Genomic DNA, 18,837 nt, shown 5'->3' with positions numbered 1-18,837 from the left:
AATGTTCATAAAATATCATATGAGTATCAATAGATTAGTTATCTATACTCGTAAATATAGTTCTACTCCATTTTAATCTTTGCATAAAATTTAACCTTAGATTAGGAGGTTCCTTTTTGACGTTATATACAAAAATGATTATTTTGTATTTCTTGTCCCATTTGATTTAATGCAATTGGTTTAATATTGATAATTTATATGTTTACAAGAATAAGAATGATTTTTTTTTTATATTATATGCAATTTAAATCAACAATTTTTTTTTTAAAAAAATTATATTTTTTTATTAAGGAGTCACTTTTATATTTTGTACAGAGCCTCTTAAAACTCGGAGACGCCCTGTGTAATCGTAACATTTTACCATATCAATCAATTGTATTTACAAGTTTTTTTTTCCTTTTTATTAACATTTTTATGCACATATATACTTTTCTTATATTTATTTTTGACACATACTTTTCTTATATTGAACTTCTTAAGTTTTGAATATTATTCATTAAAATGAATAAAATAATTTTGCTATGTGTACACGAAAAGTAAATAGGCGCACATAATCTCCACCACCACACACGACAAAGAGGCACTATGTATTTATTGACTTATTGACAAAAGGTATATATTATACTCCTTTTATATCAACAAAAAAAATAAAAATATACAAGTATGCATGAGTTTGTTTATATGTAAGGCTAGAAATTAATTAACTAGTTCTACCAAAAAAAAGAAAAATTAATTAACTAGACTCACCAAATTCCATGCACCCATGTCTAAATGTCCCATTCACAAACAAATTCTTTCCCTTGTTGGAACTTTGAAGATTAAATTGACATAAAAGAATTTCACTTTATACCTTTTCCCATCTCACAAACGCACACCACTCACATGTTCATTATTTAAATCAAAAACTTATAAATATAAAAAAAAATATCTATATGTTCCTATGCCACCACTCTTCCACACCAAAGTCTAATAAAATGGAACCACTTTCTTCATCATCACTTTCTCCTCCAATCTCTTACCTATTTTATCTCCTCTTTTACCTTTGAACCAAACCCTTTTCTCCAAATTCTCTCATCATTCCATTTCTTCAACAAAGATTTGTTTTTTCAATTATGGGGGCTAATATTTCTTCAACTACATCAATAAGAGAAAAATATGATGAAGGGTCAAATTCTTCATCATCAAGAACTAGTCTTGGTGATATTCCAGAGAGTTGCATCTCTTCTATCCTTATGAATCTTGATCCACTTGATATATGCAAATTGGCTAGAGTCAATCATGCTTTTCATAGAGCTTCCTCAGCTGATTTTGTGTGGGAATCCAAGTTACCATCATGCTACAATTTTCTTGTTAATAAAGTTCTTGGTCAAGAAAATCTTTCTACTATGACTAAGAAAAATATCTACACAAAACTCTGTCAACGTAATCTCCTTGATGATGGTACCAAAGTAAGTTAATCCATATCTTAATCTTAAGTAGCATACTTAATTTGCCACTTAGCGTCAATTGTTCAATTGTTTTGATCTGTTTTCTTTTTGGTGTAGGAAGTTTTGTTGGATAAATGTAGTGGACAAGTTTGTTTATTCATGTCATCAAAGTCTTTGAAGATAACAGGAATAGAAGATAGAAGATATTGGATTTATATTCCAACTGAAGAATCAAGGTGAGAGATGTACTATAGATATGTTATATTTAAGGCTTCTTTTTATTAACCGTTAAAAAAGTCTAACGTCGGTTGTGAGGTGACCTGAATACGTGTTTATGAAGTAGAGATAATCACCATCATACAAGCCGATTTTGTAGGGTTAAGTTAGGTCCAACTCGCAATTCTTAGATAGTATTAGAGCCTCCTCCACGATCTGTTGGGCTATCTGCTATCAGATTTCTGATCGGGACCCATCATTTATATCCACGCCACTAGCCCAATAGCGTTGGGCGTGAGGATGTGTGTTAAGAAGTCCCACATCGAAAAACAATCTTCACCATTCAATTCAGTTTTGTAAGGTTGAATTAGAACTAAATTTTAATTATAAGATTAACTTATAAATAATATTAAACTATTTTCTCCTATATATTTGATTTTTTTTTATTATTATGTATTGAAGGTTATGTTTCTAGTCAAAATCATGTGTCCCGACTCCTTAACATTTTCTATCGTTTGTCTTTTTCCTATACCTGCTTGTGTTTACAGAAAATTACTAGTTAGTAGGTTGAATTATTCATTTTCATAAATTTTTGGTTTTGTGTATACATGAGAAACTCAATACACATTAAAAAGAGATTAAGTTTGAAGAGTATTTATAAAGAGTGACCGTCATTTGGTTACAAGTCCATCTTGTAAGAATTAAAAATTAAACTCAATATAAAAATCTTAATATGGTATTAGATTCTATCGATTCTAACGAACATCAAATAAGGCCTGTTTGTTTGAGACTTAAAAAAAAAAAAATTGAAAAAAATCATTTTCAAGAAAATAGATTTTCTTGAAGAAAATCTAAATATATTTTTCGTTTGTTTACGATTATAAAAATCTATTTTTTTAGAAAATGATTTTTAAACTATGAAATTACCATTAAGGACGAAGTGAAACTGGGAATGGATTAGCGGTCAGTAGAGGTGGGAATAGGCTTGGCCGGCCTACATGGCCTTAAGGCTCAGGCTAGGCTATTTCTTTAAATAGAGTAGGCCAAAACTTTTTTATAAGTCTATTTAATTAAATAGGTCAAACTGCAAGCTATTAAAAAAGCTTTTTAGCATACTAGACCAACTTATTTAAGTTAATATGAATAATATTTTTATTAGTATTATTATTTATAGGATATGGATCCTCTCCTTCACACACACACACACACACACACACACACATATATATATATATATATATATATATATGTTAGACATATGTTGGTAGTAGGCTTGATCTTGTATATGTGCAGGCTTGAATGTTGTGCAGTAGGCCTAAGCTGGCAGGCCTGGCTTGGCTGGCCTGAGGTTGGGCGCGCGCGTGTGGCTTGCGTGTGGGCCAAGTTAGTTAGTTAGCTTTGTTGTTAGTTTGTTGTAACCGTTTTTACTCTTTGATCTTTGGCTATATAATGCCTAAGACTATTCTAATAACATGAGAGATTCCATTTGCCTCCACATTTGGTATCAGAGCCTGGTTTAAACGATCCATTCAGTTTGTAACAGAAATTAGTTACAAAAGATTCATCGCTCGTTTTCTTTCTTGCTTGAAGCATCCATGGCGGATTCAAGCAACTACCTGCAACCATCAATCCCTCGATTTGATGGTCATTATGATCACTGGTCAATGCTTATGGAGAACTTACTGAGATCCAAAGAGTATTGGAGTCTCATAGAAGATGGCATTGTTGTAGCTCCTGCAGGAGCATCGCAAGAACAAATTCAACTTGCAAATGAAAGCAAATTGAAAGATTTGAAAGCTAAAAACTTTTTGTTTCAAGCAATTGACAGATCCATACTTGAAACAATTCTTGCTAGAGGAACGGCCAAAGAGATTTGGGAATCAATGAGACAAAAGTATCAAGGATCCACCAAGGTGAAGAGAGCACAGCTTCAAGCATTGAGGAAGGATTTTGAAACCCTCAATATGAAAATTGGTGAGTCCATTGAAGAGTATTTTTCAAGAACTTTGTCTATTGCTAATAAGATGAGTAGTCATGGTGAGACTGTGACACAGAGCATGATTGTTGAAAAGATCTTAAGATCTTTGACATCAAGATTCAACTATGTTGCTTGTTCAATAGAGGAATCTAATGATACAACTAGTATGACAGTTGATGAACTGCAAAGCAGCTTGCTAGTTCAAGAACAGAGAATGAAAAGTCAGAAACAGGAACAAGAACAAATTCTAAAGGTGTCTAATGGGGGAAGAGGTTATGGTGGTAGAGGAGACAATTCCAATGCCAGAGGTCGTGGCAGAGGTAGGGGAAGAGGTGGAAGAGGTGCCAAGATCAATAAAGAATCAGTAGAATGCTTCAGATGTCACAAGCTTGGGCATTATCAGTCTGATTGTCCAAGTTGGGATGAAGACAATGTCAATTATGCTGAGTTTAATGAAGGGCAAGAAATTCTTCTGATGGCACAAGATACAGTGATCAATGAGTCTCAAGATTCTAGTGAAAAGCTTGAACTGTGGTTCTTAGATTCAGGCTGTAGCAATCACATGGTGGGAAACAAGAATTGGCTGTTTGACTATGATGATTCATTCAAGGACTCAGTGAAATTGGGTGATGATTCAAAGATGAGTGTTGAAGGAAAAGGTAACCTGAAATTGTACATTGAAGGTTTTACTCAGATTCTTACAAATGTATATTTCTTGCCTGGTTTAAAGAACAATTTGTTGAGCATTGGTCAATTACAACAGAAGAATCTGACTGTCATCTTCAAGAATGATACCTGCAAGGTGTATCATGAAGAAAAGGGTTTAATCATGGCCACACATATGACTCAGAATAGAATGTTTGTAATCAAAGCACCTGTAATAGTCCCCCATTGTATGAAAGCCTCAAAAGCAAGTGACACTGTTCTATGGCACCAGAGGTATGGTCACTTAAGCTTCAAAGGTATGAATGCTTTACATCAGAAAGAAATGGTTATTGGCTTACCAAAATTGAAAGAACCAGATGACAAATGTTCAAATTGTATGAAAGGTAAGCAGCAGAAACTATCAGCACCTAAGATAAGTTCATGGAGAGCTAGCTCAAAATTGCAATTGGTTCACTCTGATATATGTGGACCAATCAATCCTGAGTCAAATGGAAAGAAAAGATACTTCATTACTTTCACAGATGACTTGAGCAGGAAGACATGGACTTATTTTATGAATGAAAAATCTGAGGCCTTGAGCATGTTTAAAAGATTCAAAGCATTGGTTGAAAATGAATCAAATCAGGTGATTCAATGCTTCAGAACTGATAGAGGAGGAGAGTACACTTCTAATGAGTTCAATGAGTTCTGTGATCTTCATGGCATAAAGAGACAACTTACAGCACCATACACCCCACATCAGAATGGTGTTTCTGAGAGGAAGAATAGAACTATTCTGAATATGGTTAGGTGTATGATTAATGAAAAGAATATTCCAAAGACATTTTGGCCTGAAGCAGTGAATTGGGCTGTGCACATACTCAACAGATGCCCCACTTTTGCAGTGAAAGATATAACACCTGAAGAAGCTTGGAGTGGAATCAAACCATCTGTAAGTCACTTCAGAATATTTGGTTGTATAGCTTATGCACATGTGCCAGATAACTTGAGGAAAAAGCTAGATGACAAGAGTGTAGTGTGTGTACATTTAGGGCTCAGTGAGGAGTCTAAAGCATACAAACTCTATGATCCAATTAGAAGAAGGATTATTGTCAGCAAGGATGTGATGTTTGATGAATTTAAACAATGGAACTGGGAGAGTAAAACTGCTGAGAAAACCAATTTGATAGTTGACTGTGATGAGATAGAAACTTCTGCAGTTTCAGCTGGAAATGAAACTATCAATGAGGATATGAATGAGGATCAGGCAAGTAATTCACACAGTGAAGAGATGGATCTTAGTGTACCAGATTCAGAAGATGAAGAATACCACATTGGCAATCATTTAGGTAAAAGAGTGTCTAAGAAACCTAATTACCTAAATGATTATGAAACAGGAGATGTTGAGGTTGGAGAGAGCAGTGCCAGTCAAGCTTTCTTTAGCCCTAGTGATGACCCCATCTCATACAATGAGGCAGCCAAACATGATGTATGGAAGCAAGCCATGGACACTGAAATTGCAGCCATTGAGAGCAATGACACCTGGGAACTTACCAGCCTTCCTCCTGGAGCCAAGAAAATAGGTGTCAAATGGATTTATAAAACAAAATACAATGAACAGGGAAAGATAGATAAATACAAAGCAAGATTAGTTGCTAAAGGATATTCTCAGCAGTATGGCATTGACTACAATGAGGTATATGCTCCTGTGGCCAGATGGGACACCATAAGAACCATGTTAGCAATAGCTGCAGCTAGAAGCTGGTTTGTGTATCAGCTTGATGTGAAAAGTGCTTTCCTACATGGTGAGCTGGAAGAGGAAGTCTATGTGGAACAACCTTTAGGGTACCAGAAGGAAGGGAAAGATATGGTGTATAGATTGAAGAAATCTCTCTATGGTTTGAAGCAAGCTCCCAGAGCTTGGTATAGTAAAATTGAAGCATACTTCTGCAGTGAAGGCTTCATGAAATGTGCTCATGAACATACATTGTTTGTAAAGAAGGAAGCAGGAGACAAAGTAATCATTGTAAGTCTATATGTTGATGATCTGATATTCACAGGTAATGATCAAGAGTTGTTTGAGAAGTTTAAGACTTCAATGGAAAAGAACTTTGCTATGACTGATCTAGGCAAAATGAGATTTTTCCTTGGAGTTGAAGTAAAGCAGACAAAGGAAGGTATCTTTATGTTTCAGCAAAAGTATGCTAGTGAAATTCTGAAAAGATTCAAGATGGAAGACTGCAATAGTGTGTGTAATCCAATTGTACCTGGGAACAAACTAAAGAAAGATGAAAATGGAACAGCCTGTGATGCAACTAACTATAAGCAGATGGTTGGTTGTCTGATGTATTTGCTTGCCACTAGGCCTGATCTAGCCTTCTCAGTATGCTTGGTTGCTAGATTCATGGAGAGGCCTACAGAAATACATGTTGCTGCAGTCAAAAGAATTCTCAGATACTTGAAAGGCACTATCAGTTATGGCTTGTGGTACAAGAAACAAGAGAAGGATGAACTCATTGGTTGGTCAGATTCAGATTATGCAGGAGATCTTGATGACAGGAAGAGCACATCAGGTTATGTCTTTATGATTGGATCAAAAGCTGTGTCATGGTCCTCAAAGAAACAGCCCATTGTTACTCTGTCCACAACTGAAGCTGAGTTCATAGCAGCAGCTAACTGTGCTTGCCAAGCCATCTGGCTGTCAAGGTTGATTGCTCACATCAGTTCAGATATGAAGGAATGCATCACCATTTTCTGTGACAATAGCTCATCAATTAAGCTGTCAAGAAACCCAGTCATGCATGGAAGACGCAAACATATAGATGTTAGGTTTCATTTCCTCAGAGATCTAACCAAAGATGGTAAGATACAGTTGCAGCATTGCTCATCCTTTGAGCAAATTGGAGACATAATGACCAAAGCATTAAGCCTTGACAATTTCTGCAGAATTAGGGAGCTACTTGGATTGTGCAAACTTGAGGATGTAAACTGAATTTGATTGTGTGTTTATGTTGTGTAAGTTCAGTTTAGGAGAGGCAATGTTAGACATATGTTGGTAGTAGGCTTGATCTTGTATATGTGCAGGCTTGAATGTTGTGCAGTAGGCCTAAGCTGGCAGGCCTGGCTTGGCTGGCCTGAGGTTGGGCGCGCGCGTGTGGCTTGCGTGTGGGCCAAGTTAGTTAGTTAGCTTTGTTGTTAGTTTGTTGTAACCGTTTTTACTCTTTGATCTTTGGCTATATAATGCCTAAGACTATTCTAATAACATGAGAGATTCCATTTGCCTCCACAATATATATATATATATTATTATTATAAACTAGAATTGAAATATGATGACATATATAGTCAAAGTCTCTAAAATATCATGTTAAATATCAAAAAGATAGTGGTTTATTAATTTATAAGTATATTTAAAAGGGTCATGTTAAACAGTGCACCCGGTGCACTTGTTAAACATACCAAAAATAGAAATAAAACATAAAGTTAATGTTGATAAAAACAATTTTTTACACTTTCAATGGATTGAATGCACGAGTTTCAAAACAAAATTTCTTTATTTATATGTTTAACTAGTGCACTCGGTGCACTATTTAACATTTTTCTATTTAAAAATAAATATAATTATTTATTTAAATATGTTCATGTGAGATAGACTTTTAAATAGGCTAACAGACCACACTAGGCTTTCAAAAGATCAGGCTCAGACCTAAAAGATAAGTCAATAATAGGCCACAAGTCAGACTTAAACCTTTGAATTTTTGATAGGTCAGACTTAGACTTGGCAAAACCTATTCCCACCTCTAGCGGTCAACTTGAAATTGGGAATGGATTAGCAACATCAACATATGTTCTATTCAAAAAAAGTGTTCTAATTTCCTATAACTAGGTTGAAAACAGATTTCTTTCAAAAAAAAAATAGAATTAAAAAAAAAAGATTTTCAAGAAAGTTGTTGAAAACAACTTTTCATTTTGAAGGAAAAAAATGATTTTTTACCAAAATGATTTTTGAAAAAAATCTTAAACAAACACATGTAAAATTTAAAAAAAAAAAAAGAATTTCTTTTGCAGAAAATATATTTTCTTGCAAAAAAACTGAAACAAATAGGTCCATTATCCAAACATCAAATCCAATATATAGTTTGGGTCTAACATGAGCGGGTTTATAAAAAAATATCTATTGAATTATTTACTATTAAAAAAAATTCATATTTTTATATTAAAAAAAAATAATTGAGGGTGTGAGTATAACATCAGATCAAATATAATCCGAACATTTGTTTATAAGTGGTTGACAAAAATCCAGGTTGCTTGCCCAAGTTTTTTTAGAAGGAACCGTAATGATTTTTATTTATATTGAAAATCTTCCATTATTAGTTGTAGAACATGACATTTTCCTGAAATTACGATGGAAGTTTTCACCCTATGGCAGTTTCTTAACGAGGGGGACATTGATTTTAAAAGCCTATTAGCAATTCTATTGGCTTATGTATTTTTTGTGGTCAAATAATATATCTTATATATAATTTAAGTAAACAAAGAAGTGTACAAGCAATCTGCTCCAAGAATATATTATCAATATAGCATGAAAAGGACATTTGTTTAAGGGAAATTAATGTTAACAAATATCTATTATGGGTAAATCAAAGTAGAGAAGCAATGCCATATTCTATTCTTGGTATTTGATTAGTTGTGTATTGCTTGCCACAAAAGCTTCTTTGGCCAATTATATGTACTACCTGAAGTGCCCTTTGTCTTATAATATAATTATAATAAACTTTATAGTATATATGCATGCTTTTAAATTATGCGCATTTTACATGGCATAAAGACACCCTTTCCCATTATAATAATATATGCGATTCTCAACCGTTTATTATTACTGCTTTTAGCAATGAAAATATGGAATATATGGTAAAAAAATCAAATACGTCTTTTTATGTGGTTGGCTTGGGATTGGGACCATTTGTTGAAAAATAGAAATAAAATGACAAAATTATTACTTATATGTTCTTTATTATAATAGTGGTCACATACATTATTTTAGTCAACAACAAAAAATAGTGGTCACACACATTAAATGAACATTTATAAAAATCTTATCAAGCTTATCAAAGAAAAACAAGAGGATAAAAGTTATACCACTAGCAAGTTTATGTGAAGAGAATACCACCAAGGCACCAATTAGAGGATCAATTAGTTAGTGGTAATTAAGAAGTCTTAATGGTAATTAACAAAATAACACACATGTGTGCCCGTGAGCATAGCTCAGTTGATAGGGACATTGAATGTTATATGCAGTGGCCGAGTTTAAACCCCGGTACTCCATTTATTCACATTAAAATATGATATTCTAGCCACTGGGATAATTGAAAAAAATAAATAATAACACATGCAAATTTTTATTAATATATTGTTACTAGCATTTAATTCACACATATACTATTAGTTGTAAAAAAAAATCCATATTGTCAACCAATTATAATTCACATATTATTAAAAATGTTTGACTTTTATCGTAACAATTTTAAAATTACACACATAATTGTTTGAGATGTGATTTACTTATCTACAGGTTTAAGAATGTGGCATATCTTCAACAAATGTGGTGGGTTGAAGTAGTAGGGGAGTTAGAGTTTGAATTCCCTGTGGGTAGTTACAGCATAACTTTCAGACTCCAATTGGGAAAGTCATCGAAACGATTGGGGCGGCGTGTGTGCAACGTTGATCAAGTGCACGGCTGGGACATCAAGCCGGTTCGATTCCAACTCTCTACATCTGACGGTCAGCGTTCGATCTCCGAGTGTTACTTGAATGGGCCAGGTGAATGGGTTTATTACCATGTAGGAGATTTCATGGTTGTAAAGCCCAATGAGCCCATAAAAATAAAGTTTTCTTTGGCCCAAATTGATTGTACTCATACCAAAGGTGGCCTCTGTATAGATAGTGCAATTATTTGTCCAACTGAGTTCAGAGAAAGACTCAAAACAACTTAGCTGGTTATTATAAGAGAATTACTTTTGCCACCTTAACGGTTACTCGCGCGTCCTACGAAATTACCAAAATACCATTCCGCTACTTAAGTAGCGGACGTTATAAAAATCAAAAAAATTGAAAAACAACGTCTGCTACTTAAGTAGCGGACGTAAGTAGCGGACGTTATAAAGGTAGGGTGTTTTGAGGGTGTCTACTACCTGCGGACAAGGGTATTTTGGTAACTTCATAGGGTGTGCCCCAGAATCAGTAGGGTGTCAAAAGGAGATCTCTTATTATAATGTACAAACATAGTTTAATTATGTACATGTATTACAGACAAAAGAAAAGGAAAAAAAAATTAAACAGACAACATAATATTGGTGTTTGTGGTAACTGATTATTATTCAAGTAGCCGTTTATTTTAGGTGGGTTTGAGAGCATTCTTTTGTAACTTATATGCATTTGTTGTTCTACAAAAGTGTGTTATGTTAATTTAGAAGCAAAAAAAAAAAAAGTGTTTAAATCAATTATAAGTGTATCAACTATCAAGTTTAAGAACTTGCATAGTTGCATTTTATCCTTATTCATCTCATGTTTCAGGAACATAACTTTTTTCCTCTTTAGCATTAGGGAAATGAAAACTCCTTAGTAATATAACATATGTTAAAGTGACAATGCAAAACTTCATATGAATAAATTGGTATCAAGCTTTTCATTCAAAAACTCTTAAATGAGTTTGACAAAATCACGGTGAACCGTCATTTTCTAAAAGCTACACTTTATCAATAGGCTGGTCAGGAGATCTGTCCCTTGAGTTTAACCAAGATAAGAGGCTTTGGTCACAAAAACTTCTCCAAGCCATATACCAAGTTCTTCAAGGATAAAGGGGGAACAAAAAGATTGAATCAGAACAAGTAGAATTATATAAAAAAAGCTAAAAGCTCATAATTCAAAGAGAGTTGAGGTACCTTAAGGCGCACTACTTTTCTAATGGCTAATAACAGGCCTGGCATGAGACATTGTACATCTGTGATATCATGCTTGATGGAGTAAACCTGCCGCAATTGACCTCGTGATCAGAAGATAATCGGTGATTGACACGTAGAATAAACATATGTTAACCAAAGACATATACCTCTCCTGGACCAGAAAAGTGAACTGTTGTACTAGAGGGAAGCCCTGGTAAGACTAAGCTGTGCACACGAATTCCATCTCCCAAAACTTGACCCCTTGCCTTGTCATGTGATAAATAATTAACGAAACAAGTTAGATATCTCGCTACTAGTATTTATTTTTTGTGTGTATTCATATGAAGTGAGTGTGTTTTTGTCCTTACCAAGACATCTGTTGAAGAATCTTCTCTGTTATAGATTTGGCCGAGGTTAGAAAGATTGTTTGCAATTTGGTTTGCATCCGCTGATGGAAGATCCTATTCAAACAAGGCTTTTCAGAATATTTGATTGCAAATCTTTAAACATTGATGTAACTATAAAGAAATTTAATAAGCTCTTACATTTGCATTAGCCCTGGATTCCACGATTTCGATGTTGCGATAATGAAAGGAAGCTGAAATTGCAGCTTGCTGCAATAATATTGATCCTATGGAAAGGGTTGGTGCAACCAAGACACCCTGACATTATAGTTAACCAAATGCAAAAACAGATTAAATGGCTTGGTAGCAGGTTTAATCTAAGGCTGTATTCCTTGCTATTCAAATGTGGACTATATATATAAATCTCACCACTAGCTCACCATGCTGGCCTTCTCACAAAATGCAGATAATGCTGCAACTGTATCTAATTCGATTCGGGGAACGTAAACTACGCTTTTCATGCCAAATGCTGTTGCCTAGAGATGAATGAATCAATGTAAAAGTATCAAATGTAAAGATAAAGCCTTGCTCCAAATGTGAAAGTGTCAAAACACAGTCTAATGCTATATTTGGGGAACTATAAGCATGTTGGTAGCCAGAATTCTAACCTGTTTTACATTGTCGTATACTGTGGTAGGGTCTGTGAAATCAATTACAACTGCTGTGGCCTTGGACTGCAAATTATTGTTCAAAAAATCATTCTAGATACAAAAATATTAAAGAGGTATTAATTGAATAATACTAAGTTTGCTGTTGCTTATTCACACACATTACCTGAGATATAGAGCCCAAAACCATAGTAAGGTCATTTAGTATAGGTATTTCAAGGGGCTCTTCCATGCCACAAACCTATAAGAAAATACAAAATTTGGCCCCTTAAGCACACATTTCATCAAATAAGTACGTATCTATAAGTCATTTCTATAACAAAAGATACAATAGTTTCATAAGCTATCCTATAGAGCTTATCGAAATAAGCTGAAAACTGTTTATTGGCATGTCATAAATTGTTTCTATAAACTCTATCAAACAATTTCACGAGTATTTATGTTCGTAGATAAACTCAAATGAACCGTTACAAACAAGCTCTAAAGACAAGACTAGAAAAGTTAGTTTTGCTTTAATGCAATTAAAATGAGACCAAAAACCTGTCCAATATCTTCCCCAACAAGGTGAGAATCAACAGCTCCAGCTACTTCCATTCCTCTTGCATTTGTGACAGCTAACACTGCTGCTCTTCCTATTTCCTTAGCTGCTCCATTTATCACAACCTATTCATTCCACAAAGAGTGATGAAAATTGATATCACTAATCACTTTGTAATTTCTGATTTTGAAAATGCTCTTCAAGTTGGTACCTTTATATTGCTTTGTATAGGCTGTGCTGAGCAGGAAATTATGGAATGCTTGCTTCTGCTTTTGACCTTTTGAGAATTCAAGTGGTTGATGGAATGAAACTGGCAGCTTAAGGCTGCCATAGATGCTCAAAACCTGTGTTCAAAAGAAGATAAGCCTATATATATTCTGTGACACGCACATAGCTTCAGCTGAGCTTGGGTAATATTTTGATGATAAGGTAAATTTATTTTTATAGCCAAATTATCTCTCAATTTTAAGTCCTTATGATGTGTGTCAAATAATGTGTTGCTAGCATAGGGAAATTTAAAACCATAAAAAATCATAAAAATCCATGAAGTTGGTTTTGAAAGTGTTAATAAAAAACTAAAAATCAAATTTTATCCTTAGTTCGATGACAAATATGTCGAAATTGTTAGGCTAAACATGTCGAATCCAATTCTTCTTCTCCTTATATGTCTAAGTTTTCAATCACTATTCTTGTTTAAGAAAAAAATCATTGCCTGTGTGAGTTTAAACTCTGTCGGTAAGGAGATCGCTCTATATGTAGGAGCGAGATTCAAATCATCATAACACTCCGCTTAGGATCCATTTTGATTAGGCTTATTATTAAGCTTATGAAAATAACTTATGCAAATAAATAAACTTTTCTATTAATTCATAAGTTTTTATGGACAAAAATTGTATTTTATAATGAAAAATTTATGATAGCACATAAAATCTTATTTATTATTTTTACATATAAGTTATTTCCCATAAGCTGAAAAATAAGTGATACCTTTGTTCACCTTTCATCAAAAGGCTAGTTGAGAAAAAATAATCACTTCTAGCCAAACAAACACACAAAAACAAAAATTAGAAAAATCAGTCACTCCCTCTTTCTCTCGTTCGTTCTCGCACTCGATCTTCACTCCCAACCCAATCACCGCTCCTCGCAGCCGCCGGAAGTCTCGAAGGCGCCGTCGGACCCCTTCCCCCCACGACCTTGCCGCCAACTCAATCTGCCTCAAAGCAGAGGATCTTTTCACTGCACAGTCTCAAAAGCCAGCACCGAATCATAATTTTCCATTGTTTCATATGTCAAACACACACCTCTCATCCAAACGCTGCACAAGCTACAAGAATGTACAAATCAACGGTTATAAATAGTTCCTTCAATTCACTAAATGCAACTAATCCCTCGTTAGGTCTTGTTCTTTGAGTTCCATCATTTTCTGATTCAAACCCATCTTCAATTCACGCTAATTGTATCCAAAGTTTTCATCTTTACCAATTGGGTCTATGGTATTTTTGTCTTTTGTTTCTATATAATTTTTTAGAGTTTTTGAAGCTATGGAAGCTTATAAGAGATGGGTTAGACAGAACAAAGACTATGTCCACTCCTTAGAGTCTTTGGCCAATGTAAGTTTATGTTTTTGATTAACAATTTCACAATATTATTTTGTTTCATTTTCTTTTTTAATTTATATGCCATAATCAATTTTTTAGAAAGTTCATGCTTTTGTGTTGTCTGTTAGTTTTGGCTATTGTTGCATTAAGTGCTAACTTATGCTGTTTTTTTTCTTGATAATCATTAATCACCATTTTGAAATTTCCTTCATAAAATCTAACAATTTGGTGTTGTTGTAATTTGAATATCAACTAAAAATGGAACCTTAAAATAAATTAAGCATCTAGTTTTCTGTGATTGTCATTGTTGAAAAATTGTTGTATATGAGCATTTGTACACGACTTGTAATCTTATTTGGGGATTGAAAATGTTGACAGGGATTGACATGGCTTCTTCCTGAACGGTTTTCTGAATCAGAGATTGGACCAGAAGCAGGTTTTGTGAATTTTTTGTTCCATTTCTTGAATTAAAAGTAGTATAACTAATAAGACTATGTCTCACTTTAAGAAATTAAATTAAATTTCCGTTGGTCACAAAATGGGAAGAGAAATATGTAAGACTATGCTGGCACCAAATAGGAGCTTCTATCAACAATTATATGTTCATATTGGTCTTGAAAACATTAATTAGGAAAGAAAAAAAAGACTACATAGCTGAGCCTTGTGACTTCCTAGATTACTTTTGTGAATTACCAACTCATATTATGTCCTCATAGTTTAGTAGTTTACCGACATTGTCTTTAAAATTAAACAAGTTGCGATTGTCGTATGCATTTTTCAATTAGTTTTCTTCTGCTATAGAAATTGGTTCCTTACTGAAAATTTTCATGATTTCGTGTAGTGACAACCTTTTTGGGAATCGTCACTGCTATCAATGAACATATAATTGATACTACTCCTAACCAAAATATTACAAGCTCTGTTGAGCCTAATTCATTTCCTTATCCATTATGCTTATCTGCATTAAAGGATGTGGAAACGTTAGTTGAAGTGGTGGCACAACATTACTATGGGGATGATAAGAAATGGAATTTCCTTGCTGTTACCGAAGCAACCAAGTAAGCAGCATAATGCAATTAATTTAGCACATTGTCCTTAGGATGTCATTTTATATATGTAATCGCGTCTATCCATTTTTCTTATTATCTTGAGTCATTCGAACTCAGGGTACTTGTTCGATTATCTTTGTTTCGAAAGAGTGGATATAAAATGTTGTTACATGGAGGGGAGACATCTAATGATGTGATGCATTCAGACGATTCTTCTACTTCACAACATCAAATAGCCGGAAATCCGAAAGGGCGTTTTAAACCTGGAACAAACCCTTGGAATCTGGAAGGAAGAGCACTTTCTGCTTTAAGTCAATTTGGAGAAAAAGCACGAATGGTGTCAGAACCGGTGTGGTTACGTAGGGTTCATCACCAACAAGCAATCATGGAGCCCACTGGTAATCTGTTCTAAAGATACTTTTAGCACTATTCTGTAATGGAATAGATTATAGTTATAATGATTTAATTTGTTTGTACTGTCAGTGTTAAAACTTTTTTACACATGTATTCAATCACATTTCACACCAAGTAAATATTTGTAGAGATATTTTAGGAACAAATATAACAAAGTGACATCAATCATTATGATGTAATTTGATTGGATACATGTTTAAAAACATTTATACTGACCATGCATAGAAATTAATCTCTAATTATAGTGCAGGTGAAATTCCACTAATACTTGTTTTCCACTGCATTGTTACAGCTTCAAGGGCAGTGACACCTACACTATCCACCATACTGTCAAAAAAGGGTTTTCGTGGAGCTTTGTTTTTGATAGCAGAAGTTCTATTTATTGCTAGACCGCTTATTTATGTTTTATTTATTCGAAAATACGGTATTCGGTCATGGACCCCTTGGTTTCTTTCACTGGCTGTTGATAGCGTATCAAACAGTATTCTCTCACTTGTTACAACAACGGTGGCGAGTGAAAATCAGAAAACAATTCATATTTCTGCTCCAGAAAAGGATGAGGTTTGTGTTTCTTTAGACTTAAAACCATACAACATAAGATGCTTTCGGCTTACTGGCGTTCTGGACTGAATATACTACATTTAGAACCGGTGTTGTTAAATAGTGGTGTTTTAGCGTAGCGGAATTTGAATATATCATGATTGTTCCGTGATGTACTATTTAATACAAAATGTTGTCAAGTAGTGGCTAAAGTGGTGCTATAAGCCTATAACACTGTTCTGTTGCGGAATTTAAACAAACTGCTATTATCTATGATTTGCGATTGACAACACTTTAGAACTACCTTATTTGCCAATAATGTTCAATCCATTAAAGAGCTACCGCTGAAATAGTTTTCCTTCAGGTTAAACGACGGAAGCTGTTATTCGTACTTTACCTAATGAGAGATCCATTTTTCAGCAAATATACTAGGTACAATGATTTCACATTCTGCTCTCATGTTTTTTTTTTTTTTTACTTCTGAGTAGGAAAAGAAATGATACTAAATTTTCTCTGCCCAATTTTTTAGGCGAAAACTCGAAAGCACAGAGAAAGTTTTGGAAACTATACCTGTCATCGGATTTCTTACAGGTGCGCTTGATATTTATATATTTCATTTTGTTACCCTATTTATGGCATTTTAGATTAGTAGACTACTTTGAATATCTAATATGTATTTCTTAATATATTTGTTGCAGCGAAAATTGTTGAGCTTACGATCGGAGCTCAAACACGATACACTTACATGTCAGGATCATGATACAAAAGTCCAAAAGAGAGACCTTATTGCCCTCCAAAATTGAGGGAAGATATTCTCACACAAGGGAAAAACTAAATGCCTTAGCCGATAAGGTTGTATGGACTTTATCATCCACCAAATCTTCTGATCTCCTGTTCTCAATTATGTTAAGCAGCTCCTGATCTCCTGTTCTCAATTACCCTTTTTATAGGGGAGCCTTGCCTCTTGATCACCACCGTCTGATCCGAACAAAAAGGAATGCTTCACACTAACTTTTGTTTCTGATTATTCAAATGATGAAGTGATATCAAATTTGATACTATTGTGATTGAAAAGCAAGAAACAAGCAAGTGTGAGACAAATTGTTTGCAAGGATAGTTCAACTGTCAACAATAGGGCATAAATTGGGAGATTGGGGGATTTTGTTCAACTGCAACAATTACGCTTATGATTTTGAACATCAATTGGATAGTTACATTGTATCTATTGAACTTAGAAATTATTTTTTTTTAGGCTAAATTCAAAAGGAAACATATTTACATGAACTAGAAACATATTTTTTTTAAAAAAAAACATTAAGCTTATATCATTCATTGCATCCTTGTGTGCATCTGTGATTCTGTGAAGGTGTAAATTCATTTATCAAGAAGTATGTTCAAAACAAAAATAGTCTTGTGGATTTCTTGCATAATTTTAAAAGAGCTCTCAAAGAATAGATCGAGCTGCACCGATGCAGAAACAGACAGCGGGAGCCGCGGAAGAAGCTAAGAGACTCACCAAGCAGCAGCAACATTCAACACTGCAATGGATAAACAATACAACCCCGTAAGAGAAAATTACTACATATAATACTTTCCATAGAACTACACACAACATACAGAAGATATAGAAGCAATTGGGATGTATTTTGTGGTTACAAGAGAGAAAAAGGAAAAACAAACAAAAGCAAAAAAAAAGGGACAAACAAACATGTCTGCACCAGTTAAACAACTCGTCCATTGTCGAATTCGGAATCAGATTATGCAGACCAACATTACTCCAAATACAACGTGCTTACGTACAATCAAACAAGCCATGGAATATAGTTTCGAACGCAACTGAACATCTAGGACACACGTTTGAGTCGCAGACCCGACAGTGATGTAACACGTCTTTAGTGGGGATAGAATTATGTAACACTTGCCACACAAAAAATTTGAATATTTGAAGGAAGCCTCATATCCACTTCCAATTGGGATGTTTTAAACATGAAATTATCTCAAGTGACTAAAATTACCCATGTATACTTTTAAGCATGATGCTTGAAAAATAAATTTTGGTAAGTGAAAATAAATCACTATATATTTGACCTAGACAGTTAATTTGATTGGTGACATGTGACATGAGATAAACTACCTCCAATTTATTAAGGAATAATATAGGCCCTCACCAAAATAAAATTAATACGGCGAGTTTAACTCGGTTAGTAAATATGAGTGGCATGTATAAGAATTTATAGGTAAGAGAAAATTATCATCTTGTAAGTAGGTTTTGCAGGGTCGAGTTAGACCCAACTGAGCTGCCTGCTATCAGTTTCCTGATCGGACCATCACCATTTATATCTACACCTCATACAGACCCAAATAGCATTGGACGCAATGAGAAATGTTAAAAATTCTCCCATCAAATCCGAGTTGGTTTGAATAAATGTTTATAAGTAAAAACAATTATCACAAATTTTTGTTATAATTCTTTATGGCA

The 18,837-nt window shown here is 34.2% G+C and overlaps 3 protein-coding genes across 4 annotated transcripts; 2 read left to right on the top strand and 1 right to left on the bottom strand.

Annotated features, from left to right (window-relative positions):
- The first annotated feature begins 648 nt into the window (after positions 1–648).
- On the top strand, positions 649–10,587 carry LOC123884108 (F-box protein PP2-A13-like). Of its 2 annotated transcripts, XM_045933122.1 has the most exons (4): positions 835–1,448; positions 1,545–1,663; positions 9,839–10,261; positions 10,297–10,587. In XM_045933122.1, the coding sequence occupies exons 1-3, from the start codon at positions 1,113–1,115 to the stop codon at positions 10,257–10,259; spliced, it is 876 nt and encodes a 291-aa protein (XP_045789078.1). In that variant the 5' UTR covers positions 835–1,112; the 3' UTR covers positions 10,260–10,261; positions 10,297–10,587. The 2 variants fall into 2 exon arrangements, with proteins under 2 accessions (XP_045789077.1, XP_045789078.1); XM_045933121.1 differs by lacking the exon at positions 10,297–10,587 and having other exon boundaries at positions 649–1,448; positions 9,839–10,289.
- Positions 10,588–10,865: 278 nt separating this feature from the next.
- On the bottom strand, positions 10,866–13,164 carry LOC123884098 (dihydrodipicolinate reductase-like protein CRR1, chloroplastic). Its single transcript, XM_045933111.1, has 10 exons — positions 12,969–13,164; positions 12,760–12,882; positions 12,386–12,460; positions 12,220–12,285; positions 11,992–12,087; positions 11,753–11,869; positions 11,576–11,668; positions 11,375–11,473; positions 11,208–11,294; positions 10,866–11,111 (listed from the first exon to the last, which is right to left on the bottom strand). The coding sequence occupies exons 1-10, from the start codon at positions 13,086–13,088 to the stop codon at positions 11,079–11,081; spliced, it is 909 nt and encodes a 302-aa protein (XP_045789067.1). The 5' UTR covers positions 13,089–13,164; the 3' UTR covers positions 10,866–11,078.
- Positions 13,165–13,742: 578 nt separating this feature from the next.
- LOC123924517 (peroxisome biogenesis protein 16-like) lies at positions 13,743–17,616 on the top strand. Its single transcript, XM_045977446.1, has 8 exons — positions 13,743–14,367; positions 14,734–14,791; positions 15,197–15,413; positions 15,522–15,802; positions 16,111–16,379; positions 16,723–16,790; positions 16,888–16,949; positions 17,057–17,616. The coding sequence occupies exons 1-8, from the start codon at positions 14,299–14,301 to the stop codon at positions 17,116–17,118; spliced, it is 1,086 nt and encodes a 361-aa protein (XP_045833402.1). The 5' UTR covers positions 13,743–14,298; the 3' UTR covers positions 17,119–17,616.
- Positions 17,617–18,837: the final 1,221 nt, after the last annotated feature.

This window comes from Trifolium pratense, linkage group LG1 (genome assembly GCF_020283565.1).
Source record: "Trifolium pratense cultivar HEN17-A07 linkage group LG1, ARS_RC_1.1, whole genome shotgun sequence".
NCBI classification, from domain to species: Eukaryota; Viridiplantae; Streptophyta; class Magnoliopsida; order Fabales; family Fabaceae; genus Trifolium; species Trifolium pratense.
The sequence above is the reverse complement of the archived record's forward strand: the minus strand, read 5'-3'. Positions and strand labels throughout refer to the sequence as shown.